Source organism: Schistocerca americana, chromosome 1 (genome assembly GCF_021461395.2).
Source record: "Schistocerca americana isolate TAMUIC-IGC-003095 chromosome 1, iqSchAmer2.1, whole genome shotgun sequence".
Classification (NCBI taxonomy): domain Eukaryota; kingdom Metazoa; phylum Arthropoda; class Insecta; order Orthoptera; family Acrididae; genus Schistocerca; species Schistocerca americana.
In genome coordinates, this window is record NC_060119.1 from 798902660 (window position 1) to 798914865 (window position 12206).

General features: G+C 37.9%; 1 protein-coding gene across 1 annotated transcript in view; it reads right to left on the minus strand.

Annotated features, from left to right (window-relative positions):
- The window catches only part of LOC124612604 (ras GTPase-activating-like protein IQGAP1), a 340604-nt gene that overhangs the window by 71520 nt on the left and 256878 nt on the right, over positions 1-12206 (minus strand). The window contains exons 25-26 of the mRNA XM_047140897.1: positions 7382-7537; positions 5580-5759 (exon numbers count right to left, since the gene is read on the minus strand). Of these exons, the coding sequence (XP_046996853.1) occupies positions 5580-5759; positions 7382-7537 (336 nt within the window). The remainder of the gene's footprint in view (positions 1-5579; positions 5760-7381; positions 7538-12206) is intronic.

The following is a 12206-nucleotide window of genomic DNA, read 5'->3' on the forward strand; positions in this document are numbered from 1 at the left end:
GAGACCATATACCTCACAAAAATAGAGTTCTCTAAAGGCTAAATTTTAGTATAACAACATAATGGTATATTTCTGCATTTATTGATCTTTTGTAACTTTACTGTTTACAGATTATTATGTTCAAGTTATCTGACAAACTAATATGATTATTTTTTTGAAGTTGCTGTGGATCTGAATTAGTTCAATCTATGTCTCTGTGTAACTTTAATATTTGTGTCAGATAGTCCTGACTTTGTCAATAATTAGTGACCTGATCTACATCAACTCCGCAACCCAACTTTCAGTGCGTGATGGAGGGTACCTCGTACCACTAATAGTCATTTCCTTTCTTGTTCCATGATAGTCTGTATTAAGTTACATAAATGCTTTGTTTAATATAGTAGATGAAAATAGCAGCTGAGTATTATATGAGGGACAGTGGATTTTTTTTTAAGTAGCTATTTTTCTCCTAAGTTACATATAGAAAGAAATCTAGAAGCATCACAATATTCAGTTTGAGTAGATTAGCAGTAGACATTATTTGTTGTTAGTGTAATTTATATAAGTACCAGCAGGAGATGCACAATGCTGTTAATATACAACTTGTCTCATTGGATATCCCCGAAGGTCTTCCATCATGATGGGATTTATGGAGCATGATGAGTGAATGAACAATGAATGAATGAATGAATGAATGAATGCAATAGTAAATATAATCAGTTGTTGAGAAATGTAAGTTACTCAAACTATGTGTACCAAACTGCCCTGTTGAAGTGTGTTAATGTTTTCCTTTGAAAATAAACATATTTCACAAATAAATTTCACTCAGGATGATAACTTCATTTCATTAAAAGCTTTCCCTGAACCTTTAAGGCTTCACCAGGCTAAAATTTCAAATTTTCCTGAATAAATTTTTGTTGTATGTGAAAGTAAGTGCTACACAACTAGTTTTCATTGTCACAACTGGGATTTTTTGAGTCACCATGTCACTTATTAGTGATGATTCTAAGTTCAGCTATGATTCAAATAAAGATTTATGCATAACTGCTGATTTTGTTTCTGAAGAAATAATGTTTAGTCGTAATACAGTTTAATACAGCTACTGCAGATAAATTAAAAAAATTTTATTACGAACTTCAAAGTACACTGACAAAGTTCATACTAAATATACAATCTGCATTATTTTATCATTCAAGCTTGTTAAACTTATTCTAAAGTCAAGAAAGAGGAATATGCTTGATGCTACCATGTATGTCACACAGAAAAAGTCAGCAAAGTAACTTATTTCAGCATTGAAATTAGTAACAAAAAACTTAAGCCTGGAATATTCAGCAGTGGTCTATACGAAACAAGAGTGTTCAAATATTATTATATTCAGGGTGATTCAGCTGGCCCTACCATTATCATTTTATGCAACCCACAATGTTATATCTCGCCTTCAAAACCCACAGATGGTATTTTCATATTCTTTTGCTTGCTACACGTAAACTATTAGTCCTACAGAAAAAAATAAACAGGACCTTTTTGTAGGAAATTTAATGTAGTTAAATTTTGTACTGGAATACATTTTTGCTAGAGGCCATAGGTTTGGAGTTATTCAAGAAAAATTTTCAAAATTAATCTTCATGCACACCCCCACTCCCACACTCAGCCCCCCACCAGTCAGGGTTTCTAGTATGTTGTAGATGACACACCCACCTACCACCACACAAAAATTTGTGACTGCACGAATTATTTCCCACATTTGACCTTTTAAAGTCTTTACTTACTGGCCTTATTACAACACTGGCTTAGTCGAGAACTTAAAAATTGCAAAATTTATGTTTATGTAAATTTTACCTCAAGATTTTGTGAATTTTAACACCATTATGATGATGATGATGATGATCATGGTTATTAGTACCTGTACAAATTCCCAATCTTTGCACAATCCAGCCTCGCCACTTTTCCGAATGATGATAAATTGGTGGGGACAACACAAACACCTAGTTCCTGGGTGAAGAAAATCCCTGACCCGGCTGGGAATCAAACTCGGGACCTCGAAATCCAGAGGCAGCAATGCTAGTCACTACGAGCTGCAGACTTAACAGCATGAAATAAGTAATTACAGCGTGGTATTTGTCAGGCCTTCTGACTATGAAACTACGGTGTCAATGTAATTAATTTTAGGATAATGTTTACAAAAGCTGTTTTTCTCTCATTTAAATTAATAATATTAACGAAATAAGCAACTATACTGGGAGCATAATAGCCCAATAAATAGAGACTAAAAAAAGATCAACTATTGGAATAGTTCGTGTAGTCTGAAATTTCTGTACAGTGGTACGAGGAAGTGCCATGAACAACATATTATAAATCTGAGTGGTGAGGGGTGAGTGTGGGGGTGAAGGTGTGTTTGATGGTCACTTTTGTATGTGGTACTTGCATAACTCAAAAACCGTGGTCTCCATTGAGAACATACTCACTACAGAATTTAACTACGTAAATTTCCTACAAAAAGTTCCTGTTCATTTCTTCTGTGGGACTAGCAGTTTGCGCGTAGTGAGTGAGAGAATATGAAAATCTTGCAGACTGTTTTTGAAGGTCAACTTTTTTCGGTTTTGTTTATCTACAAGACTCCTGTTTTGTTTAAATCTATGATGATTTTTCAGCATGTTTGTAATACAGCTATTGAACCACAGCAGATCATTCCCCAGCTCCACAACTTGGTTCAGCACATGCATGTCTAATGTTTACTGTACAATGTTTTAAAATTTAACAAACTGATATTTCACACTTTATCCCCAGAAATGAATATTTCATGTTGGCTGCTCAGATAATTATGTTTCCTGTCATATATGCTAAGCTTTCTTAACACTCTGTTTACCAGCTGAAATCACTGAAGCTGTAACAGTTTCATGAGCATCTGTTTTGTTCTCTACATCAACTAATTCAAAATGTTCAGCCTGTTAAATATATTGGCCTCATGAGTTGGTTCTCTCAATTTTCTTCAAGAAGTATGAGGGCACTTCAAACAGTAAGTTATACATCTTGTCCTATGCTAAGACCATTGTGCAACAATGTTGACGCATTGTCAGAAGAGAGGATGTGTTTTGGGTTTCCTGCAGGCACAGTTCTAGTGTGGTAAAGATAACAGGTACATCACAGTGTGGGGGTTAAACGGCTAGGCAATTAGAAACATACTCGAAAGTTGAAATACATCTCACTAGAATTCTTGTGGGTGAAACATCTAAATTACAGACAGATTTACTGTGAAATTCAAGAGGGAATATGGACCAAATGCAATGTCGTGTCCATCCATAATTAAATGCCGCCACCAATTTGACCAATGCCACACAGATCTAGATGATGCTGACTGGGGACGACAGCCATTGACACTGGCCACAGATGACAAGGTTCAGGCAACACTCACAGATTTATCAACATTGTGCACATTCACATAGCAGTTCTCAAATGGATCTGTGACAATGGAGCAGGTTCTATAATTGAGGACTTGACAGAGTGGTAGAATGTTCTGACTGTTTCCAGAATGTTCTGTTCTGTTCTGACTGTTGTTTACAGATACTTGGCACATACACGAAAAAACAGTGTTACACATCTGGGTCACTTTGAAGTGTAGCCCAGTTATTTGGTATGACGTAATAATGTATTGCTTATTTTTTGAAAGCCCCTTGCATTTTTTATTTTATTTTATTTTATTTTTTTTAAATGTTCAGAATAACCTTACAGAAATCCCCATTCCTGGCATTTGTTTTCATCAAGTGAGCCTCCAATTCTACAGCTGATGAGCTAAAATTTTCCCCTATTACAACAATAGTCAGGAAATTAACTTACAATTTACTCCCTTATTTTCTCTTAAGCATACTGCCACTACTGTTCCTGACCCAGGGCCTACAACAGCATCTGATTACCATGTTTGCCCCACTTTGATGAGTAACTGAACATTTGAAATCGATAATACACTAATCTCACTGGAACTTATCGAGGTCTATACGGCAATAAGTATATCATTATCATTGTCATAACCTCTATCTTTGCAATATGTTCATATCGCAATCTGACTAACTGCCATTCACTTCTGGTTTTAGTCAGCTTTCTGTTCCTAGTGTTACAGTGGCATTTCCACCTGCAATAACAGACTAATTCTGTAATTAACTTAACAATTTTTTAGGATTAATGTTCTCCTCTGTGATTAACGGCATTGACCTATTCTTTTCTCATATTACAGCACGTAATTCGTCAATGACTTATTGGAGGATTTTTTCCGAACCTAAAAAGCCCCATGTACATGTCACCAGCACTTTACTGCCTGGATACCCATTTCCTTCCTGTAATGTACATGGCTTAAACCTACCACTTGACTTCAAACTAGGAGACTGCAATTGTTTCTGACTATAATGCTGCAAATAGTAAGCCATGCTCCCAACTTGCATGCAAGGCCAGCTATCTTCACCATTTCAGCCAGCTGTCTAAAAGACGACCTCAACACCTAGACGGCATGAGTCATTTACGCCAACGTGAGTTGTTACTTGCAGCAAGTTGCACCATGTGTGTCCGATAGCTGCCAGTTGTGCCTATTTCACATCACACATGGTGACCACCTGACAAATACACTGAATCCGCATTGGATCCCTCCCAACCAGCCTACTATTTGCCTGACAAGCTGCAATGCCTGCCCGGAGCTGGCACTCCCTATGATCAACAACCTCATTTTATGTACTTATCTGGACTTTGCAGGAGGAAGGGCCACAGGCTCAATGGATGAGGTGTTCCTTGCTGGCTCATATACCAACAGTGGCATATCTGTTATTATGGCATAAAGGGACAGATACATCAAGTACCCAGATTCACCTTCTACCCAGAGCTAAGTAAACTGACCACTCTTACATTCATCCTAAAATAAGAATAATATGAACAAACTGTGCACACCAGAAGGTGAAGCAACATCAGGGTTTCCACAAGATACAACAGGCATCAGAGGTTACTCAGCCGTTGCAACATGTGTCCAATATCTTTGTATCATAGACCACTAGCACGAAGCCTGCCAACTATGGCCAATGCAGCTTGTAGATATTTCTGAACAGTGGTCAATTCTCTACACACACAAGTACAGACACTACCTATTTTCTAGTATGAAGAACTATACAATAGCATGAAAGAATGAAGTAACCTAAACATATGTAGACTAACTGAATCAATAAGTAGACTGCAACAACAAGATATCAAACGGTACTGAGAATGTTATGAAATGTTGCCAAAAGTGTGATATTTTTAGAACAGATATCAAAGAGCATGACTGTTGTGCTCTACGCAATGCAAAGATATACTATTAATATCAACATGTACAATAAATAAAAACAAGAAAATAGAATTTTAAATATCATTCAACAATATTATCATTTGTTCCCGAACGCTTTTGGACATTTTATTTCCAAGTAGTACCATAGGCTCCTCAAAAAATGCCATCAAAAGTCTTAAATTACAAACAGAAAGAGCTGATAACTTAGGGATTGCACCTGACATGAAAATTTATGTTCACACGTGTGTGTGCATTCAGCCCAATCTCTTTTCACCAAAACTTGAGAGATTATAGCACTAACCTGAAGAGAGATGTTAATAACAGGTCTTGCAATGAGTGTTGCCTCTGTGTAACGATGAACATTAAAGTGATCTTCCAGTTCCTCAACTTGACAGCAGTGACGAAAAAAATTCTTGAACTTTTCATGGCATTCAATAATGAAGGAATTCAAGCACATGAGATAACTTGCTTCCTCACCAAACTGTAAACAAAACAATTACTAACAATAAAAGATTAGAAATACCACTGAAGTATCACACTACTGCTTTAATTCTACATATCATATCTGAGATATAGCAAAGCTGTGTTACACAATCAAAATGCAAGACTGCCAGTTCTATATATAGTACATACATTATACATACAAGAGAGTGAGTTTAATTGAAATGTTTAATACTGCTTCCCCAACTTGCAATCAATCTGTCACCTTCAAATTTAAGTTGCTACTACAGATCAGTCTGTCACCACTATCTACAGCCCAAAAACTAATACACTTTATTGAGATGGTATCTGCCACTATGAAGTTTTTACGGTATTAGTGAATGTGATATCTAAATTATTTACACATGCGAATTAGTTCTCCAATAAACCAAAGTCACAATAAATGTTGTTATGTAGAATGTGTAAACTGAAAAAAAGTTGTACAAATTTCATAACACATTGGGGCCGATGACTTACTATGCGCATTTACTATGTTTTAACCTTAACTTTTACAAGACTACTCTCATATACTCATGACTCACAACTGTTATAGCTCACACATTAAGGATTTGTTAACACCATTATGTTGCAACAGTATCTGCTTGGATTATTCTAATTGTACTATCAGATCTAGGGAGAATGGAATTGTCTGATTTAATATGCGTATTTGACGCATGTACAAGTGTGTTGCAAATTGTGGAAACTCAAGTAGATTTCCTGCATCTGTTTCTCATGTGCTTCCAAAATAAATGATCAAGATGGGTTAAACCTGGCAATCGTAGTGGTCAAGTCATTGGTCCTCCTGTAGCAGTTCACTGACCAGAAAAAAATTTGATTTAAACAACTCATGGTCACCAAGGAAAAATACCCTGAAGACTCTGCCTGCAGTAATCATATTAACAACTGTGCAGCTTGTGAAACCATCTTCTAGCAACTCTGCCAGCGCATGTCAGAGAAATCCAGAGTATTGCTCACCATTTAATTGTTCACAGAAAAAGAAGGTTCATTAAGTATCATGGATATGTCCACCCGAAGTTCTTGTTGTCTTGCTGATGTAACCTATGTGGGTTCCCTTCTGAACAATAGTGAGCATACCTGATATTTATTTCATCATTAGATTTCTAACTGGTTTCATCAATCCAGAGCCATAAGACTTTGATTTATAAACTAACAAACAATGGAGAATCCAGGATGTACTGTAGCAATATTGTGCCTATCTCCGACTCAGCATCTCCGCTGTATAGTGAGTAACACTGTTGATTTATAAACTAGGTTCAGAAGGCAATTCTTGTCTGGAAACTTTGCCTAATGTTTGATACCTTGGATGTGATGTGAATGTAAACAATTATCATCAGGATTCTCTGGATGGTACTTCTCATCACGAATCCTGTCTATTCTTTGTTCAGATATATATAAGTTGGGATTTGTTGCACCAAGAACATCCACACTTCTATTATCTCTAATACATCTTCTGACTTGATTGTTATGAGGTAGATATACATGTAGATCTACAAGTGGCTGCAGTAACCAACAGGCAAAATACAGACTTGGAAGAATTCTAGTTCTAAGTAAGATAACTGCAACAATTCTGAATACCACTAATAAAAAAGTAAAGCAACATACTCCCTGCTTTGTGGCAGCAAACTGGAGAATTCGTGCAATGCTGGCAAGATTGCGGCGCTGTTCATATGAAAGGTTTCTGCCTCCCACCATGTCCATTGTGTCAGGAGCAACAATAGCTGAATTTATGTAGTGATAGTAGATAAAATTACCCACAACCTGCCAGGAAATACAATACACAATGCACTTAGTAAATTAAAGGAACTGAGTAAAGTAACAATTGCATACAAGTATGGAATTGTAAACATTAAAAATACCTCAACAACAACAGGTGTTCACCATCAATCTGCAAAATATTCATTGTGATGCTCTTAGCCCTCCCATCCAACTAAATTTCTGCTTTTGCTGCTTATCTTGTTAAGCTCTATTAATTTTATCATTTCATTAATTAAAGTAGTGTGTTAGCATACTTTGTTCTAATTATCTCCTGAACATATAAAAGTATACATTTTCTAATTAGAAGTATGGACTTCTTAAATATGCCACATACAGTATACAGTTTGTGTGCTCTCATAAACATATCCTCTACCTATAGCATTGTTCCAAATTTTTTTTTTTTTTTTTTTTTGTGTGTGTGTGTGTGTGTGTGTGTGTGTGTGTGTGTGTGTGTGTGTGTGTGTGTGTAGATTAAAGAATTCCAAATGCTCAATAACGAAAGGTCCTACTGGAGGTGGTACCCTTTATCTTGATGTAATCTGTGACTTATCCTGCCAGTTACTGAATGTACAGGTTTGTGTGTAATCCAAACTACAGGGTGATTCAAAAAGAATACCACAACTTTAAAAATGTGTATTTAATAAAAGAAACATAATATAACCTTCTGTTATACATCATTACAAAGAGTATTTAAAAAGGTTTTTTTTTCACTCAAAAACAAGTTCAGAGATGTTCAATATGGCCCCCTCCAGACACTCGAGCAATATCAACCCGATACTCCAACTCGTTCCACACTCTCTGTAGCATATCAGGCGTAACAGTTTGGATAGCTGCTGTTATTTCTCGTTTCAAATCATCAATGGTGGCTGGGAGAGGTGGCCGAAACACCATATCCTTAACATACCCCCATAAGAAAAAATCGCAGGGGGTAAGATCAGGGCTTCTTGGAGGCCAGTGATGAAGTGCTCTGTCACGGGCTGCCTGGCGGCCGATCCATCGCCTCGGGTAGTTGACGTTCAGGTAGTTACGGACAGATAAGTGCCAACGTGGTGGCGCTCCATCCTGCTGAAATATGAATTGTTGTGCTTCTTGTTCGAGCTGAGCGAACAAATGCTTGCTGGATGCGTGCTACATTTTCATCACTCGTTCTCGGCCGTCCACAACTTTTCCCTTTGCATAAACACCCATTCTCTGTAAACTGTTTATACCAACGTTTAATACACCACCTATCAGGAGGTTTAACACCATACTTCGTTCGAAATGCACGCTGAACAACTGTCGTCGATTCACTTCTGCCGTACTCAATAACACAAAAAGCTTTCTGTTGAGCGGTCGCCATCTTAGCATCAACTGACGCTGACGCCTAGTCAACAGCGCCTCAAGCGAACAAATGTACAACTAAATGAAACTTTATAGCTCCCTTAATTCGCCGACAGATAGTGCTTAGCTCTGCCTTTTGTCGTTGCAGAGTTTTAAATTCCTAAAGTTGTGGTATTCTTTTTGAATCACCCTGTATAATGAACCTTATCTTTATCACATATCTGGATCATTGTCAGACCTGGAAGGTGTTTCAGCACATGAAGAATTAGATGGCCAAAGATAAATTGAATGCTAAAGCTTCAGATTAGTGATCTAACATTTCTCTCTCGAACCACCGACTGAATCATAAACAAAACAGATTAATCTATAAAAACAGCAGGTAGTTCTTGCTAGGCAAAACAGAATCCCTTTCACATCAGCTGAATATTTTACTGTGATTGTAATGATTAAATTTTTGAAGGTTCTGAAGGTGTCTGTCTAATGCTCTATACAAAGAGAGTTCTTTTTCATGATTTTTTCATATGATGTGAATTTCCTCCAACCAAGCAATTTCTTCGAGTTTTTAAAACAGTGTGAAAGGAAGAAAGCAAGGCACAGAGGTTATACTATAAATTTCTTTGATAATGAAATTATTAGAGGTAAAACACCAGTTCAGCCAGTGGAGGAAACGAACCTCAGAATATCTCAAAGAAGTATTAAAAGCTTCCAGCTGAAATGATTTAGAGGAATGAGTGAAAACCTAAAACCTAAAATCTGGATGAATGGTAATATGAATCTCTTTGTGTCAAAACACTAGGCCAGTGTCTTGGCCACTGTTTCATTTAACTCAATTGAGTCACAGGTGCCAAACCAGGAGAGCAGGGCAGATGCCCCAAAAGATTATAGTGCAGTATTGCTAAGTGCTGTACATTGTCTACCACAGTGCAGCTGTGTACCTTTGTGTATGTTTAGTAAGCATACTTTCAGTTTGTACTGTTAGTTCTTGTTGACGCTCCTGCAGTCTTAACTAGTCCTTGATTCTGGACTCAACATGACAATATGCAATATGAGCACTGCACACTGTGTAGCTGAACAATCCCCCCCCCAACACACACACACAACTGCATCAGGGGGTAGAACAGTCCAAGAAATGGAAAATATCACTGAGAAGTTGGACCAGATCAAGATCAAAGAATAGTCATGGACTTAGGGCCAGAAGCTTCTAAGAGAAGACAGAGAAAAGGAAGACAAAGAATGGCTTCCAAACAACAAATGGAGGGAATTAAGAGGTCTTGAACATAAGACCTTCAAGAGAAGGCTGTCCCAGAGTGAAGGGAGTAAACAGACCCCTGCCACTTCCAAGACAAGGATTAAGAGAACAAGAGAGGACTCTGTTAATCCCGTTTTCCAGGATAACTGGATTCAGCAAAAGCCAAGGCAGGAACCAGGGAAACAGATGCATAGCATATATAATCTCAGTTTTTAGAATGGCAGTAAGCCAACAAGGATATCCACTTGTAACAAGGATATCCACTTGTAACAAGGATATCCACTTGTAACAAGGATATCCACTTGTCAGCATCACCTTACAGCAGAAGGAGCCAGTTCAGATGGCTCTCACTGAAAAGATTGGGGAAAGGAACAAGTCAAGGCTCCAAATTCATGAGGGTCCATAAGAACAAAAGTGCTCTAATCTTTGTGAGGAGAGTGAAACAGTAGATCGACTGAATGACACAATGCCAAAGACACCTGTGTGGGATGAAGTGAAGCTGCTGGTCAACACAGCAGAGAAACTCCTCAAGATTGTGAAGATACCAATCTGTGAGAAATCCCTGAAGGCAATGCGAGATCAGGACTTAAAACTGTAACTAGGATTCTCAAAGGTTGCTGTTGGAGTGATTACAAACATCAAAAGCAAAAATGGCTCTAAAATGGTGGCTGGAAGTGTTGCAGATAAACCTGCAACACTGTAAGGGGGCATCTGCCATCTTAGAACGAGGCCTGAACAAGAAAATGGAGTTTGTGGTTGAGCCACAGGTGGAATTTGTTGTCATACAAACATACATTAAATTTATTGACCCAGAATTTGACACCCTTCTAGCACAGCTGACCTACACAACCACTTGGGGAGTGAAACTGGCATAATATGTGATTTTATGCATAAATGCATAAACCACTGCCAACTGTTTACGATTAGTATGAGCAGGTATGTTCATGACCACATCGACTGTCATAACACCTTAATACCTTTATGACAAAGGATTTGCCCCAGTTATTTAACACTGGGGGCAATGAAACTGTACATTTTCAACTGACAATGTAAACTGTTTTCCTGAAGCTCTAACAATAACATTGTCCGAATTATTAACACAGTGAGGAATATTTCAAATCAGTTTATCTACATATTTTTGGAAAATGGCAAGCGCGTTTGCAACCCCAAATAGTAAGTGATTGTACTGTCTACACTGAAAGGGTAATTTAAAACTAGCAAATGATGTGAAGAACAATCAAGTTTCAGTTGGAGTGACTGCGGCTTCGTTTAAACCAATTTTTGAACAGTAGATCTCCCCCGCCAGTTCAGTCAACAACTCTTCAGAATGAGGCAGTGGATACAGATCTATGTTACACTAGGAATTAACAATGGGCTTAAAATAACTACTTATATGAAACAACTCATTTGGCATCACCCATTAGGACTGGTGGAAACAATGGAAAAAATGCCTTAATCCTGAAGCTGTGCAAGTTCTGCCTGAACAAATTCACAAACCGCAAATGTACTTGCCACAATTTAGGTACTGCAGAAGAATTCAGAGAAATATGAGCCATAAAGTTATGTTCAGGCCCCGAATGTTGGTTAAAAAACTCATACAAAGAGCACAAGGCATCTAGATCAGAAAAGGGCACTGCTATGTCCGACACTAAACTAAGTTAGCACTCTATGTTGAACCCAAAACTGGTAAAGGTGTCTAAACTGAAAATATTAGTAGTAGTAGTAGTAGTAGGGCAGATTACAAGAAGGGCAGGACATATTCAACGTGTGTGTTCTTTATCGCCAGTGACATTTTTCCAAGGAGAGGACTGGGCCTGAGGCTGAAACACAGGACCCAACACTGGACCAGTCACAGTGGAGGCAAAACAAGCAGGTGATGTATCCTCATTGATTAAAGTCACAGCAGTTGGTTTTCCATGGACTGGCTGAACAGTGGCAACTCAAAGTGAGTTTTTCTCATGGCATGACTGTGTCGACCGTAGTGTTGTCCTCATGTTATAGCTGAGCAAGCAGCTGGTGGCCACTAGCCAAGTGACCATGTTTGCTGAAGGCACAGCAGTCTGTTCCATGATGCAGGCACCTGCTTCCAATATGCCTGCTGCA